A 17,876-nucleotide genomic window follows, 5' to 3' on the forward strand; every position below is an offset into this window, starting at 1 on the left:
GCGGACTGCTGAAGACTGGCTCAAATTGGCGTCAGGTATTGGAACTGGGATGCGAGGAGGTGCTGAGGGCGCTGAAGGGTTCCTGACTGTGTCGGTGGTTCGGATCTGGAGGTCAGTTTCCAATGGTTTGGACTGGACTGTGTGCAGCTGCAGGGGCTGCGGAAGCGCTGGAGGTGAATCTACGGACACTCGGTGACTCTGGGGGGGACTTTCTTTTGCTTCTCTCTCTCTCACTCCCTGACTGTAAGTGGCTCTAAGGCAATTCCTGCTGGTGGCGAATCTGTCTGCCTTGCAGCATGGAAAAGGAAATTTTATGTAATAGGACACTGTTTTATTATTATAATAATAAATTGAATCTTGAATGAAGGCAACCATGGACTTAACTGCTGTTTAGAATGTGCCTGAGGCCTCCCCCCCCCACCCTACTTTGACGCGAGGAGAAATAGTGACCCTGCAGTTTATGTGAGAGATTGAATATGCTGATGGGGAAGATTGTTCAATCACCCACAGTCACTCATTTTGTAAATGGCAATGATCTGAAATGTTAATTACTGTTTTCTCTTTGCACAGAGACTGCTGGATCTGATAAAGCGCTTCTTTTGTTTTTGGTTTACAGAATCTGCAGTAATTTACATTGATACTGAGTCAATTGACATCAATCCCAGTAATATCCAGAGCAAAGGGTTAAACCCAGTGAAAGTGAACTATCGAAAAATTTACAAGGTCAACTTTGTAATAATGTTAAACAAGCAATTGCTTGATCAGTTGAAGATGATGATAAAATTTATCGTATTCAGATGGCAAATAGCAGAACAGTTGCTCCAATTGAAATACATGCAACTTTTTCTGCTGGTTGGTAAAGTCAAGAGTTCAAATCAAATTCTGCTTGACAAATGAACAAGGGACGAATTCTGTGAGTCCGATTGACCTGACCTTTCCAGATGTTTAAAGATCAACACTGTGAGAGAGGCAACACTGGTGGGGTGGGAGTAACAGATTGTACATCAGTACTAATCACACCTTTTGCTTCAACAACACTGTCACAGGGTAGGACCGGTCGGTCTACACATCAGTCACACTATGGTAGGTGCTTTCAAATTGCAGCAGTCAGGTAGCCCCCTGGGACCCAGGTGAGATTACTGGGTTGTGGGTACAGGATGCTCCTTTAAAATCACAGCCAGACCTACCAGATAAATCACCAACTCGGCATTTTAAGGGGGATCCAGGCGATGACATGATCAGTGACGCATCATGCAGTCAGTTCCCTTTCTGTTTTAAAGTTCTCCTAAGCCCCCCCCCAACGATGTGCTACTGTCGCGAACGAGGGGGGGGGGAGGTGGATGCTGCCGTGATGTACCGCTCCGCTTTGTAGTGACGGCTCAATGCAGGAGTGCGGGAGCAATGGCCATCTTCCTTACCCATAATCCCCCCCGCTGCAGGAACTGCTCTGCTGGCATGTGGGATTATGGGTAAGGAAGATGGCCATAGCTCCCACAATCCCGTGTTGAGCTGTCGCTGTGAACCGGTGTGGCATTCGTGGCCCCCTCCCCCGATCGCGGCATCAACCATTCCATCCCTGTTCGTAGCAGCAGCACATCGTGCCCCCCTCCAACCGTGGCACCCCACCCCCCACCAACCCCATCAATCAGGGGAGGGAATAATTACATGAATACATTTACCCGAGCCAATCTGATACTCACCGATCGTTACTGGCTTGCTGTCCTCAGCCTCAGGGCCAATAGCAGACCTCGGGCTACCACTTTGCTCTGATTCTGCAATAGAAAGAAGGTTGCAATGAGGTGAAGCAGAATTGGAGCCACCCGCGGTACAGCTTCTATAACACTGCAAGGTACTGTGTGCTGGAGAATGCCATGGCTACCTAATCAATTAGTACATTTCCCTCTTCTACAAGTGACAGCTGGAGAAATGCCATTGAATGCACAATCTCATGAAACACTTGGAGCCTGCCTCACTGGAGAGCGAGGGCTGTGGCCCCAGGAGAAGTGCTGGGCAAGGGGCACGTGAAGCCGTCATAGCAGTTGCAAACCTATGGAGGCTGCGAGTTCAGAGGCCGTTGGATTTGACATTCCATGGTGAGAAGGCCAGATGTTCCCAGTGGATGGGAAGGTGTCCTTGACACAGCCCTGGGTCCCCTTCTCCCATCACCCCTCTCCAAATGACTGATGCCACACATGATACATGATGTTGATGGACAGATGGATTGTTGATGGAGATGGAACTGGGGCATGTTGGAGAGACTGACCCATGATCTAACTGACTTTCTGAGAGACTTGATGGGAAATCCATGCTTACAATTTGCTGCTAATACTCCTGAATCAGTTCAGTTCTGGATTTATTAAACATCGCTGCATTGAGCATTTTTGTGCAAGGATGGCTTATTGAATCAATTACTTTTAACGTGTTACCGGCCATACCGATAGCCAGTGTTACCGGCCACACTGATGGTTTAATGTGTTACCGGCCACACTGACTGGTTTAAAGTGTTACCAGCCACACTGACTGGTTTAAAGTATTAATGGCTGCACTGACAGTTTAATGTGTTACTGGCCACATGGACTGGTTTAAAAGTCCCGAAGGTATTTGATATTTTGCGACATTGTAAAATAAGAGATATCTAAATGGCACCAGTGTAACCTTTAAGCAACATCAGTTTGTGAAAAATCATGACACAATGAAAATATATTATTGCAGAAAAATTTTAACGTTGTTTGTTAACATTGAACAGATACAATGCAATTGTTTCCCTTGGACATTCCCTCCCCAGTGGGAATCGCCAACATGAAGGGTCTGTTTGTGCTGGATTTCTGTCTGGGGGGGTGAGGGTCAAGCGTCTTCTGGAGTGGGCGGCAGCTGATGGGAATTAATCGGATTCATCTGCTGTGTTGAAGCGCTAGAACCCACTCTGACCATAGTCATGGCTCATCCTGTTACTTTGACTATGTGCTTTTCTGTGAGTTTTCATTCCAAAAGAGCACAGGAATGTGGTGTCTTTGTGTGATGCCTGAACAATACGCAGAACCTATCACGATCCATGTAACAATGGATCTAAATTGTCTAAACTGATTTAATTCCTTAGTGTTGAGAAGAAACTTGGACAATGGAAAGAGATGAGACCCCACTGCCAATCTTGACAAATGCAGGCACTCAGGGAGTCTGCAGTGTAACTGAGGCAATGTTAAAGTTCAAGTTCAAGTTTATCATCATCTAACTGTACATGTGCAACACAGTTAAGCAGTATTTCTCTGATCAAGGTGCACACACATGCACAGATAATACACAGACTAATAGCATATATTGAAGATCCCTTGATTGTCATGTAATAGCACTCAACATGTAATATTACACAAAATTGTCTTCTGCTTCTCGTAAGGCAGACAGGGTCACCATTAGTGCTGCCTGGCTCCCCTTACATAAGAAAGAAAGAGAAGCAAAAGAGACATAAAGATATATCTTAAAATGAATATATAAATATTTCAGAATGATTTACTCAGTTACATGATACTGTTCATCAATCTCCCAGCCTGCTATTTCCCAGCCTGGCAGACCTGATTTTGATGTTCCTGATGGTAGTGGATCAAAGATCCTGTCTGCTGGATGGAAAGGGTCTTCGATAATTGTTTGAGCCCTATTTAAGCAATACTCCCAGTAAATGTTGTCAACAGGGAAAGGGAAATCCCAGTGATCTTCTTGGCTGATTTGATGATACTCTTTATTGACCTGGTTCAATGCTTTGCAGCTACCATCCCACACAATGATGCAGCCAAACAGGGCACTCTCAATTGTGATCTTGTAATAGGTTGTCAAGATCGGGGCCGGTAGCCTCAGCCTCCTCAGGAAGCTTAGGCAATGCTGCGCCTTCCTGACTAATGAAGAGGTGTTGTGAGTCCAGGATAGGTCATCCCTCATATGCTCACTGAGGAACTTGGTGTTTTCCAATCTTTCCACGACAGAACCATTGATGTGCAATGGAGAATGGTCAAGTTTCATCTTCCTGAAGTCCATGATCATCTCCTTTGTCTCATCCACAATGAGATTCAGGTTGTTGTTCTCACACCATTTTACGAGCCACCCAACTTCCTCTCTGTTGCTGATGAGGCCATTTACTGTTGTATAATCCCCAAATTTGATGATCATTGGAACTAAATCTAGCAGTGGAGACGTGAGTTAGCAGTGTGATCAGAGGTGGCTGAGCACACGGAGCCGAGATGTGACAGTGCTTGACGTGATGGAGCTTGAGGTTTTGCTACCAATCCAGACTGTCTGTTGTCTTCCTGTCAAGAAGGCCAGGAACCAGTAGTAGAGAGGAGTGTTGAGCGAGGATAGTTTATCCACCAGCCTCTGAGGCCTCAACATGTTGAACTCTGAGCTGAAGTCAATGAACAACAGGCAGGTGTAGGAGATATCTAGGTGGGTCAGGACAGAGTAGAGGGTCAAGGCTATTGCATCATGTGGACCAGTTTGGGTAGGCAAATTGGAGTGGGTCTATTGTCATTGGAAGATGCAATTTGATCCGTTCCATCACCAGCTGCTCAAAGCCCTTCATGATCATAGAGGTCAGTGCCAGTGGGCGGTAATCATTTAGATTAGCTACAGATGATGGTGGCTGCCTTAAATCCTGCAGGGACAATGGAGTGAGATGATGACAATGTCCATTACGACCATCAGCTGGGCCTGAGATCTGTGCAGCCTGTGTCTATAAAAAGGAATTCTTATTGCAGTTCACTTTAGAGGTAATCTGGGTCTCTCAAACCTGACTGTGATGTGGTTTGAGCTTCTGGAGGATGCTGACAAATGTTGCTGTACCACGTAGGAAATTGGAGAAACATTAAATTAACCTTGATGAAATTTACTTCCAAGTACCTCAAAGCCAAGCTCTCAGATTGACTGTACGTGCTGCAGAACAAATGTGAGGAATCCAGGGTTGGTTTTGGTCACCAATTTTACAACCCAAGTGGAGCTCATTGGCTTTATTAATGACTGCATTCATGGTGTGTCTTTAAGCCTTAAGCGTATACTCACCATAAATATTTCAGAATGTATTGCAGCTGTTGCGACATTTACGAGACATTTCTACTGTATTAAATCTTCCGGAAGACAGTATGTGCTATTGTTAAGTACACTCACTATGCTATTGCCTGAAGAACATGTGCTTCAATATGCATTCAGTCTATAATCAATGTAATGCACAGCATCTGTATACACGAGCTGCTTTTATAGCCAGTCTGCATCTATCCTGACTAAGCATGGCCAGGGGCTAAGACAACATTTGCATAGCATCTGCACTGAGTGCTTGGACTGATAAAACAGCTGGCTTTGTGGTCAATATACTAGTAGACTTAAAATATGACAGGAAACCACAAAATAGGTTATATCTAAAATAAAGGTATGTGATAGAAATGCTTTAAGGTGATTTTCATGATCAACAGCCCAAAATCCATAAAATACACCCAAAAATGATCAGGAAGAAAAATCTTTGGTGTCCAGTGTTATTTTTATTGCGATAGACATTATCAGGACAGGATGCTGCAAGGGGTGAGCCGGTGGAAAGCTCTGCTTCAATGTACATCATCGTGTAATGTCACAAGGCCTTGTCTGTATTCTTGGTGCCACAAAGTGCTCAGCAGCGGTTATCAGATGCACGTTGCCATGGTTACCAATATATGGGTCCCTCCTGCCAAACAGTGATGAGCAGCTGTCTGCATTTCTTCCAACTGTCTGTGGCTTGGCTGTAAGTGATTCTGGATGGGATGGCATCTGGTGTGCCTGACCTACAACGTCACCCACCCACCACACTGGTTCACCCGGCAGATCACATCTCAGTGACTGGAGCATTCCTCTATTCTCAGGTGGCTCGGTGCTGTCATCAGTGCGTCTGGAATTTGAATCATCAAAATTGGCAAAACAGATTGTGCAATTTGAAGTGCGAATATGAACAGTTTGAACTGTGGGCACACATCATCTAGCTTAACTAGAGTTCAATTAAGTTTATATTTCAGAGTTTTAAGCATACATTATTGTTAAGCATGTGTTGAAAGTGAGCATGTTTAACTTCTGCAACGCAACACATATGTTAATGAACGACAAATCAAACTGCAGGTGCTGGAACCTAAACAAAAAACTGCTGGAGGAGGGCAGGCCTTTAAGGAATATCATGACGAAAATAAAATGGAATGGGGGGCAGAATGGACGGGAATCTGCTTTGTTTCGCGCATCTCTCTATCCATGGATGCTGCTTGCTGACTCTGGGCTACCAGCAATTTTTTGTTGTGCTCATCCCAATATAATCTCAGTGTCAGAGTGAATGTATATGATTTTTATGTGGGGGTGTGTATGTGTGTGCACCTATGAGCCTGTATGTGTTTTTGTCTGTGTGTGAGCACACCATGTGGTCTAGAGAAACGCTATTTCCTTTGGTGACATGTCTGCAGTCAGATGATAATAAACCTGAACTTGAACTGAACTTTTCCACTGTTATAAGGAGGTCCAATGCAATCTTCTGTCAATGCCATCCAGACTTGAACTCAACTTTATTTACCTCAATCTTCCTCTGTCTCACAGAGTGGGATATTTCTGTTTGTCACTTATCTCCGATTTTTGCTCTGACTTTTCTCTCTTCATTATTATAATCTGAGCTGTTCAGCCATTCCCACATTCCTGGTTTAGAAACAGCCAACTCAAAGGAGAATAATCTGCCTCTACCAACCATTTTAATCCATTTGGTTTGATCTAATCAGCTATTCCCTGTGTCCTTTCCTCCTCTCTCCACCCACCTTCTCTGCAACTTAAAACTAATGAGGTTTTCCCGCCTTCACAGTTGTTACAAAGGGTTTTGGATCTGAAATGCAGACACTTCTTTTTCCCCCCCAACAGATACTGCCTGACTTGCTGAGAATTTCCAGTATTTTCTGTTTTTATGTCAAAACTCCAGTGGCTCAATTTCATTTAAAATTAAAGTGTTTTTTAAAATTTAGCTGCAAAACAAATCCAGGGATATTAGTGAGGGGAAGTGATGCTGAGGAAAGACATCAGCCATATGACATTGGAGGCATATTCGGCCCATCGAGTCTGCCCAGCCATTCCATCATGGCAGATTTACCAACCTTTTCAATCCATTTTCCTGCCTTCTCCCCATAACTGTTGATTCCCTTCATAATGAAGAACCTATCTACCTCCGTATTAAATAACCCCAATGACTTGGCCTCCACAGCAATGAATTTCACAGATTCGCCACCCTCTGGATCAAGAAATTACTGAAGGATGGAATAAACAAGAAAGGTTAAATGACCTCCTCCTTCTTTTGTTCTCATCATCTTCCTGTCTACTTGAATAAAACCGCGACACCATCAATATTTTAATTTATTTATGTCCTTTTCAATTTTGCAGTTCTGGGTCACCCAGCCATTGGAAGACCATCAGTGAGGTGCAGAAAAGATTGATGAGAATGTTACCAGGACTGGTGGGCTTGAGTAGGAAGGAGAGGCTGGGACATCTCCGTGGAGTGAAGGAGGCTGAGGGGTGTCTTTACAGAGATGCGTAGATAAGGTAAACTCTTTTCCAAGGTAGGGTAGACTGAAAAAACCAAATAGCATAGATTTAAGATGAGAGGGGAAAGAATTAAAAAGCACCTGAGAAGAAACTACTCCATAATTCTAGAATGTACTTTTTATTGACGATTGAAAGCCCAAAGCCAGGTTTGCATAACTCTAGGATGACATGGGAATTGACGAACAATTCTGGTCAGATCTGTGTCAGGGATGTTTGTTGGTTACTATCAATGGCGAGTATAGATTGATCAATTATAATTTTCTCCATTAACTGTACCTCACCCCACAGAAATTACACCAATATAAACTTGAACTATCAGAGATGTGCTTTAGGTGTGGTATAGAGGCTCCTTTTTACATCTACCTGGCTTTGCACGAAGGCGAGGCCCTTTTGGTATGACCTCTTTGATATCCTAACTAAGATCATGGGAGTCACCTTCCCAGTAGACCCAGAGCTTCATCTTCTGGGGAACTTTACCACGGTTGGTAGATCACTAACTAATTCTCATATTAAATTCACAGAAATTGCCTTATGTATGGCCAGGAAATACCTAGAGGTAAAATGGAAGTCTGACTCCCAGCTACTCATGAGAGATGATCTTCAGAGAACAATAGCTGCATCCCACTTTACATACAATCTCAGGAAGGGATATAACACCTTCCTAAAAATCTGGCAGCCTTATTCAGAGCATATAGGGACCTCACTAGCGCCAATGTAGGGTTATGATTGCTATTGGCTAGGAAAAGGTGGTATGATCGTGTCTCCTTATGTTTTACTGTGCGCACTGTCAAGGGAATGATTTTTTTTCTTTGTTCTTTCTCTGTTTAATAGGACATATAGAGGGAGAAGGAGCGGAGGGAGGGGTTTTCTTGATGTTTTATTGTTGATTGTTAAATATATTAAAGTGATCAATAAATGCACAAGAGAGGCACTTTCTTCACCCAGAGGGCGCTGGGTAAATGGCAGAGGTGAATACATTTGGACAGGGACCTGGATAATTTTAATATAATTTTAATTTAGATATACAGCCCCCAAGCTTGTGCCGTCCAATTACACTCAATTGAGCTACATCCCTGGTATGTTTTTGAACAGAGGGAGGAAACCAGAGCACCTGGAGGAAACCCACATGGGTAGTGCATATAAACTCATTTCAGACAGTGCCAGATTCGAACCCTGGTCGCTGGCGGCGTGTCAGTGATTCACTAATCGCTATGCTAACTGTGCTGGCCCACAGAAAGGTTTAGAGGGATACAGACTGATCACAGGCAACTAGGATGAGCGTGTGATTCACAGCTTCTGGGACAGTCACATGGCACATTCAGCGTTGGGACTGACAGAGGAAGGGAGTGAGTGGGCAATCAGGGAGAACTCACATTTTCTCCAAAGTTTCAAAATAAAAACAATTGGGCTTTAGATGAGGCATTTGTTTGTTTAAACACTTGTGAAATTTCTGGTTCAAACTAAAAGTTAATTTAGGAGCTTCAGCCCATGGTTTATAGAAGAGAAAGTACATCTATTTTAAGCTAAGTAACTTCCTGCAAATCATAATGAGATGCTCTGTGTATGGGGAGTCAATGTAAAAGTAATCTACTGCATCACATTTACTGAGCACAAGGGCACAAGAAAATAGGAGCAGAAGTAGGCTACTCAGCCCTTCAAGCCTGCTCTGCTAACCTCTGTAACCATGGCTGATGTGCCTCAAGCAGAGCTGTACCCACATGAGAACTTCACAAATGAGGTGAAGACAGAATCAATCCACTATTGGGTTGCTTTGCAAGACTCCTGGACTTATTTATTTCAAATTAAAGTATCAGAATCAGGTTTATTGTCATGAACATGTGTCACAAAATTTGTTGCTTTCCTGCAGCAGTGTTGTGCATTACATCTGCAAAGATTGCTATAAATTACAGTTCCGTATATACAGCATTAAAAGAAATCAATAAATTAGTGCAAAAGAGAAAAAAATAAGGGAGTCTCTGGGGTTCATCGCCCATTCTGAAATCTGATGCAGAGGGGAAAAAGCTGTTTTTGTGCTGTTAAGTGTTTGTCTACAGGCTCCTGTACCTCCTTCCTGATGGTAGCAGTGAGAAGAGGGAATGGCCTGGGTGTTGGGGATCCTTGAAGATAGACACAAATTTCTTGAGACACAGCCTGCTGTAGATATCATTAATGGAGTAGAGACTGATGCCCATGATGCGCTGCCTGAGTTCACAACTCTGTGTAGTTTTTTTTCCTGTCCTATTCATTGCCACCTCCATAACAGGCAGTGATGCAACCAGTCAGAATGTTCGCCACGGTACACCTGTAGAAATCTGCAAGCCTTTGGTGTCACAGAATTTCCACAAACTCCTGACAAAATATTCCTACTTCATGATTGTATCAATATGAAGGCCCCAGGCCTTGTAGGTTTGGAATATTCACATCACTTGGAGATGCATTTACATAGTTTACTTACATGGAATTGAATTTGGTTATAAAGTTGCTCAGGACACAGAACAAAGGAGACTTTGCTGTCAGAGGGCAGCAGCAGTCATCAAGGATCCACATACCCAGCACATGCTCTGTTCTCGCTGCTACCATCAGGAAAAAGGTGTAGGTGCCACAAGACTCGCACCCCCAGGTTGAGGAACAGCTGCTCCCCTTCACCATCAGACTCCTCAACTACAAACTCAATCAGAGACTCATTTAAGGGCTCTTACTTTGCGCATTATTTATTACTGAATATTTATTTATCTCTGTATTGCACAGAAAGTTTGTTTATATTTCCTTCTTTGTTTGCATTTCTCTCCTTTGTATCTTACCTTGAGCACGGAAATAAGTAGAAATTCTGTCTGGCCTGCAGGGAAAAAAAGAATCTCAGGGTTTTATGTGATGCATGTCCTCTGACAATTAATCTGAACTTTGAGACTCTGCACTCTTGTTCAAAGGGTTTTACAGGGGTGCAGCGGTTAGAACTGTTGCCTCAGAACTCCTACGATCTGGGTTCAATGCTGACTTCTGGTACTGTCAAAGGGTCGTGGGTTGCCAGGTGAACCAGCCACTGCAAGCTGCTCTAAATGGGTCAGCGAGTGGGAGAATTGCCCCAAATAAAACAGGACGAGTGCCAGCAAAGGCTCACTGGGCTGAGGGGCCTGCTTCCATGCTGGATGACACCATAATCCAACAGTATAGTTGCGACTTTTGCAGCATGGGCCACTTGATTTTATCATGTTCCAAATACTCAGTAAGTTCTTTCACAAGATCACAAGATAAAGGAACAGAAGCAGGCCACTAGGCCCATTGAGGTGTTATCTCCTCGCAGGCCTTGTACTCACTCCGAAGCATCAGACTTTTCTTCATGTAGCATCAGTATACAAATGTGCTAGAGAGTCTCATCAGGTCATGCCACATCCACAGGAAGTAAAGGGTAACCAGCGTTTGAGGCCTGAACCCTTTGTCAAGATACGAGCAAAAAAACAAGCGGAATTAGAAGGGAGGGGAGGGGAGAGGAGAGGAGTGCAGGAGGGGTGGGGGAGAAGTACAGGCCAACAGGTAAGGTGGATGGGGGGGGGGGCGGGTCAAAGAAAAAAGCTGCAGTGATGAGGAAGGGGGTAGCTCCCTGAAGAGGGTGGGGATCTAGAGGAAAGGAGACAGAGGGATGGGTAAAAGAGACTTGGGGAAGGGTTGGACAGACTGGAGCAACCACTGTTAATGGTTGGAGAATGCCCAGGTGGAATATTAGGTGTTAATTTCCGTGTGTGAAATTAATCCCCAGTCATTAGGAGGAGGATGGAGTCTCATGCTCCCTGATAATCAGGGGTTCTGGGAACCGAGTCTGCTGACTGAGAGCTCTGAACCCCTGAAACCACATCAAACCCAGTCCGGATGTCACATGAAGTGAATCAAGCAGGAGGACTCTATCCTTGGGTGGTGACCTTTAGCAAACTGCCAGCTTACGAGCAAGAGATGCATAGAGCCATGCTCACCACAGCTGGTAAACCGGCAGGAAGATTGGAGGTCATAGTTCACCCCTTGGGCTACTTGACTTTGCCCACCCAAGTTCCCAGCATCGAATCCAGCAAATCAGCAAGGCAAAAAAAAAATGCTGGAGGAACTCAGTAGGTTTCGCCGCGCCCGTGGGAGGTAGAGGTATATTACCGATGTTTTGGGCCTGAGCCCTTCCTCAAGAAGCAGCCAGGGGCCTATATGAAAATGGCTGGGAAAGGGGGAGGAGTAGAAATGAAAGGTGTTCATTGGAAATGATTGGAGGACGGGCAGAGGAAAGATGAGAATTGATTGGGGGAACGGGGTAGTTTTTGGACACAGAGGAAAAGGGAAGAGAGAAGGAGGCGGAATTAGAGGAAAGGAGACCTGGGGAAAGTTGGAGTGGAGTTTCTCTCGCTGCTCCCCATCTGTACTCTCTGCAGCTCTCAGGGAGAAGCAGGAGTGCAAGCAGGACAAGTCATGTCAGCTCAGATAAGGAGAAAGAGAAAAATAACCTTAATTCTCAATATGCGCATAAAAGCCACATTGATCCATCCCTTCTCTACTAATCTCTTGCTCCTCATTTTGAATATCACCCCTAACAAAGGAATGAATCGCTTCACTCTGCTGCATCATTTTAACCTTCCAGTGTACTGCAGCAACAGGTTCCCAAGCCGCTAGAGTGTCATCAAAGCAAGATGCAAAATGCTCCCATTGACTATCAGAACAAGTTTTTTTTTAAAGAAATTGTGCCTAAACACATACAAGACCATAAGACATCAGAATCAGGTTTATTGTCATGAACATGGATCACAAAATAGAGCAGTCCATTGAGTCTGCGCAGCCATTTAATCATGAGCTGATCCATTTTCCCATTCAGCTCCACTGCCTGACCTTCCCCCCATAAGCTTTGATGTCCGGTCTAATCAAGAACCTCACAATCCCTGCCTTGAATGCACCCAATAACCTGAACTCCACAACTGCCCGTGGCAATAAATTCCACTGATTCACCACCCTTTGACTAAAGAAATTCCTCCTCATCTCGGTTCTAAGTGGATGTCCTTCAACCCTGAATCTGTGCCCTCTTGCCCTTGACTCTCCTACTATGGGAAATAACTAGAGAATCTGTTTGCCCAAATTCCAATTCCTCCCATTCAACTGCAAGATGGATGAGCGAGACTGATTGAAGTTTATAAATTTGGACAGTGTGTATGTTTTTGCAATATTGTGGTCAACCGCACACTTCGAGACAATTCTTCTGTAATCGCTCCGTCACCTATCTATCTTTTTTTCTTTGGCTTGGCTTCGCGGACGAAGATTTATGGAGGGGGTAAAAAGTCCACGTCAGCTGCAGGCTCGTTTGTGGCTGACAAGTCCGATGCGGGACAGGCAGACACGATTGCAGCGGTTGCAAGGGAAAATTGGTTGGTTGGGGTTGGGTGTTGGGTTTTTCCTCCTTTGCCTTTTGTCAGTGAGGTGGGCTCTGCGGTCTTCTTCAAAGGAGGTTGCTGCCCGCCAAACTGTGAGGCGCCAAGATGCACGGTTTGAGGCGTTATCAGCCCACTGGCGGTGGTCAATGTGGCAGGCACCAAGAGATTTCTTTAGGCAGTCCTTGTACATTTTCTTTGGTGCACCTCTGTCACGGTGGCCAGTGGAGAGCTCGCCATATAACACGATCTTGGGAAGGCGATGGTCCTCCATTCTGGAGACGTGACCCATCCAGCGCAGCTGGATCTTCAGCAGCGTGGACTCGATGCTGTCGACCTCTGCCATCTCGAGTACTTCGACGTCACCTATCTATATTCCCCCTTTAAAGGGGCACCATGCCCTCTCAAAGGCTAGTCAATTCAAGGGCAATTATCCCTGGGCCATAAATGCTGGCAGCCCCAGTGATGCCCAGATCCCGACAAATGAATAAATTTGACCATCTCTTTCAAACTCAGCATGCCTCAAGAATCCTACTATAATTTCCCCATTACTCAGTCCAGCTGAGGATAATGAGGGTAATTTTGAAACCTTAAAGGAGTCGAACAATTTATGTTGTTGGCATACATAGCAACTCAGCAGTGTTAAAGTCCCTGTGGAGATTGCAGTGATATGTGGCTGTTTTAGTCTCGAAGCATCCCTGGTAAATTTTGCTTCAAAATTAGTGAAGTAAAATTTACAAAAATTGAAACTGGAAATATCAGACCAAAGTTTTTGATGTGGTCAAGAAATAGGTACTTCCTTGCATTCAGCCTGGTCATGCCCTGAAGTGAGGCCTTTCTGGGAAGATTTGGGTAATCTCTTGGGAAAAAAAAATACTGGAATTCAATATTCTCAGGCACCTGAATTATTTTTATTGGGGAATTTAGAAGACGTAAGACCTAAAAGGAGGCTGTCAAAATAAGATCGCTTTAGCAGTGGCCAGGAAATGCATAGAAGTTACTTGGTAATCGGATTCCCAAACAGGGGCAGCTCGCTGGAAGATATAAATGGATAATTGTGTCTGCCTGGAGAAGATCACCTATAACCTCAGAAACAGGTAGGATGTATTTTTAAGAATATGGAATTCACACCTAACGTACATCATTTAACAATCCCCTCCCCCCTCCCGGTGCTCACAGAGCCGAGGACCCTGGATAAGTCAGGTTATTTGTCCCTTGATGGGAGTGGGGTTTATCCTTGGTGAACCCAATCTTTTCTTTTTCTTCTTCTTTCTCTTTTCTTACTTTTCCTTCTTGTTTCTGGGGGGGGGAGGGGAGGGGAGGGGATGGGGTGTGGGAGGGTTCCTCTTACTTTGTTCTTCATTCTATTATCTTCTCTCTTTGGTTCAACATGGACACTGCATTTCTTCAGTATTGTAATTTTTCTTCCTTTATAATAATTTTATCATATGTTGACTCTTTTTTCTCACTTTCTTTAATATCGATATTTGTATTCTTTTGTTAATATTACTGATACCAATGTTTTTCTTTTTGATTATTCTTTGTTTTGAATGCACGTTGGTTGAAAATTCTCAAAATAAAATATTAAGAAAAAAATCAGTGAAGTAAACGAAGCCACAGTAAACATCTACAGTATGATTGAACTTCAGACCCCAGATCAAATTCCTTCACTCCAACAGGAAACAGTTGGGATTTTCTACCAGACAAGCAGCCTTGAACCTGAGTCCTGCACCCATGGCTCTTCTGGAATGCACAGCACAAACGCAACCAAGCATGTGTTCCTGCTGCTGCTTCTGCGCTGCCCTTTGCATTAACTATTTGTGTTCCAGAGCCGTCTGCACTCACTCAATTCCCCAACACTTGGATCTGAGAATTTGTAGCCACTCCAGATGGAAATTTGATCAGTTCATCTACTTTTGTATGCTCTCTTGGTGCCTTGGAAATTTAATGCAGAATAATTAACAACTAATGCCCGACGAGCAGAAATGCACCCAAAGCCCATATTGACATTTCCCTAAAGACCTAAAATGGTTAGGGCATACAGAGAAACACAAAGGGTGCAGAGGGTGGAAGGAGTGAAACGCGAAAGTCTACAGACACTGTGATTGTAGTAAGAACACACAGTAAATGCTGGAGAAGCTCAGCCGGTCTCTCAGTGTCCATAGGAGGTAAAGATGTAATATTACTGATTTGGGCCTGAGTCCTTCATCAAGGTATAAGCAAAAAGCAGGCAGGCGTCTCAGATAAGTTTATACCTTGAAGAAGCACTCGGTCCCAAAACATCAGTAATATATCTTTACCTCCTATGTGCCAGACCGGCTGAGATCCTCCATCATTTCCATACGTTTTTACTACAGAGGTTGGAAGCTTGGGGAAGCACAGAACTGCTGCAGGCAATCGGCATGTCAGGCAGCCCCTTTATATTCAAGTAACTGCTCATTTCTTGCTATCCCCAATGAAGAGTTACAGAGTGAAACATTGACCATCTATTGACTTCCATGGATGCTGCCTGACCTGCTAAGTTCCTCCAGCATTTTGTGTACTGCTCTGGTTTAACCTCACAAAGAAACTCACGAGGAATAACTCACCTAATTTAAGTCAGGTCAAGTTTATTGTCATCTGGTTGCACAAGTACAACCCGACAAAACAATGTTCTCTGTTCCTCAATGCAAAATAAGCAGACATACAACCAGATATAACACACTTACAGACAAACAATACATATGCAGGGCAAGTATTTGTATATATAAATAAATAAATATTGTTTCATGAATATGAGAGTCTTGGACGGTTAGTGTGAGCAGTTCCTTTGGTCGTTCAGCATTCTCACTGCCCCTGGGAAGAAGCTGTTCCTCAACCTGGTGGTGCTGGCTCTGATCCTCCTGTCTCTTTTCCCTGATGGGAACAGCTGAAAGATGCTGGGTGCAGGGTGGAAAGGGTCCTCAATGATTTTGCACCCTCTTCAGATGACAATCCCGGTAGATCACATCAAGTTGGAAGGTGGGGGGGAGGGGCAGGGAAAGGAGACTCTAGTGATCCTCTCTGTCATTCTTATGATCCTGTGGATTTACTGGCAGCATCTCGGATTTACAAAGTCACTCTGTTCTGCAACTGGCTACTTCAAGGAGTGCAGCACTCCCGCCTCCCACCATGACCATCGGGGGGGAGCATGCCGAGAAATAGGCAGGAGGCCGTTGCAGCTATGGTAGAGGCTGAGGTGGCTATGTGGATGCAAGGTGCAACTGCTTCTTGGCGAGCGAGAGGAGCAGGGATGGTGGTGGTAGCTGGTATGACCAAGGAGAGCGCCACAGCTATACGGGAGGACAGCACAGCTACAGCAGCTTCAGAAACGCTCCTGCCAGCACTCGGGGTTGATCAGCTTGCATGCTAAAATTCAGGAAACACAGTTTGAACTTGGCCATGATTAACCTCTGCACCCGCTCTTTGCTTAACAGTGAGGGGAGGGGCCTTTCTGTGAATTTTTAAATTCAAAATGGCATTGGAGAGTTGTGACATTTTTGTGGGCAAACTAAGCTTCCAGCCATCTCTCCATACTCATGACGGAACACTGACTCCTCACTGGTGTCCAGGATGTCCAACCATCTCAGATACAGCTGCTCACATGAGCACTGTCCACTGAGGTCATGGTCACGGTTACTCTCAGTTTCCCTGCCTCAGATCTCCTTTTTGCCGACCTCCTGCAGGGGAACCTGGCTGTCGCTCTGCGGGTCTTTGTACACCTCCTAGCCTAGACGAACGAACACACTTACAGGCATTGTTCATCGACATTCTATCCAGATATCTGCTACCCCCAAAGAGTACACGCCCACTCTTTCCTATCGTTGCTTATCCATTCATTGCTTGCATGGTAACGATCACATAAACAGGGTCACAAGCTGACAAGTACGAGTCTGGCATCATATCCACAGGGTCCAACACACATTCAGCCAAGTTTTCAACCTCCCTCCTGTCTGCTGATTTATCATCCTTCTTTATACAACCCACTACGGTGGCATTGTCAGCAATTTGTAGATTTGTATTGTCGTACCAAGCCACATAGTTGTAGGTGAGTAGAGCAGGGTCTAAGAACGCAGCCCTGTGGTGCTCTGGTACTGATGGAGATTTTGGAGGAAATGTTCTTACCAATTATTGATTGTAGTCCGGAGGTGAGGAAATCCGTGATTCGATAACACATTGGGGTGTTGAGTCCCAGGTCTTGGAGTTTGCTGATCAGTTTTGAGGGGACGATGGTGCTAAATGCCAAACTGTAGTCGATAAAGAGCATCCTGATGAATGCATCTTTACCGTCCAGGTGCCCCAGGGCTTGTGTAGAGCCAGTGAGGTGGCATCTGCCGTAGACCTGTTGCTACGATAGGCCAACTGGCACGTGTCCGTGTCACCGCTCAGACACCAGCTTCTCAAAACACTTCATCACTGTTGATGTAAATGCTACTGGTCGATAGTCAATAAGGCAGGTTACTACACTCTATCTGGTCTGTAATATCGGCAGAATGCCTACCCGTCCAATGCCACCAAGCCAGGAGTGATCAAAGTAAAAGGAGTTAGGATAAGGTGTGTACAATAAATGCACAACTGAGTCATCAGTATGATGAGTGTGGCCTTATCTGCCAACCATGGATTAACCTTACATTATACAAGAAGAGTTTCTGAGTGAATGAAATGCATTGTACCAATAGCTCCAAGGACATACGAATATTATTTTCAAAATTATGGAATAATGTAGTGGCAAATTGGAATGTTGGTATTCATTCTTAGAGGAGATTCTGTGAGCCAGATAGGTATGCCCACATGGTGTGCTGCCTCCCTGGTGCAAGGGTGCGGGATATCTCAAATCAGGTCCAGGGTATTCTAAAAGGGGAAGGCGAACAGCCTGATGTCTTGGTACATGTGGGTACCAAT

At 44.6% G+C, this 17,876-nt stretch overlaps 1 protein-coding gene and 1 long non-coding RNA gene across 12 annotated transcripts in view; one reads left to right on the forward strand and one right to left on the reverse strand.

Annotated features, from left to right (window-relative positions):
- nfic (nuclear factor I/C) overlaps positions 1-17,876 on the reverse strand; it is a 450,718-nt gene that overhangs the window by 161,063 nt on the left and 271,779 nt on the right. For all 10 annotated transcript variants that reach the window (XM_069928654.1, XM_069928657.1, XM_069928660.1 and 7 more), the window contains one exon: positions 1,701-1,772. In XM_069928654.1, coding sequence (XP_069784755.1) covers positions 1,701-1,772 — 72 coding nt within the window. The remainder of the gene's footprint in view (positions 1-1,700; positions 1,773-17,876) is intronic.
- The window catches only part of LOC138758968 (uncharacterized), a 71,667-nt gene that overhangs the window by 16,207 nt on the left and 37,584 nt on the right, over positions 1-17,876 (forward strand). For both annotated transcript variants that reach the window (XR_011354551.1, XR_011354552.1), the window contains exon 2: positions 7,405-7,563. This is a non-coding gene — a long non-coding RNA (uncharacterized lncRNA). The remainder of the gene's footprint in view (positions 1-7,404; positions 7,564-17,876) is intronic.

The sequence above is a fragment of the Narcine bancroftii genome, chromosome 3 (assembly GCF_036971445.1).
Source record: "Narcine bancroftii isolate sNarBan1 chromosome 3, sNarBan1.hap1, whole genome shotgun sequence".
NCBI classification, from domain to species: Eukaryota; Metazoa; Chordata; class Chondrichthyes; order Torpediniformes; family Narcinidae; genus Narcine; species Narcine bancroftii.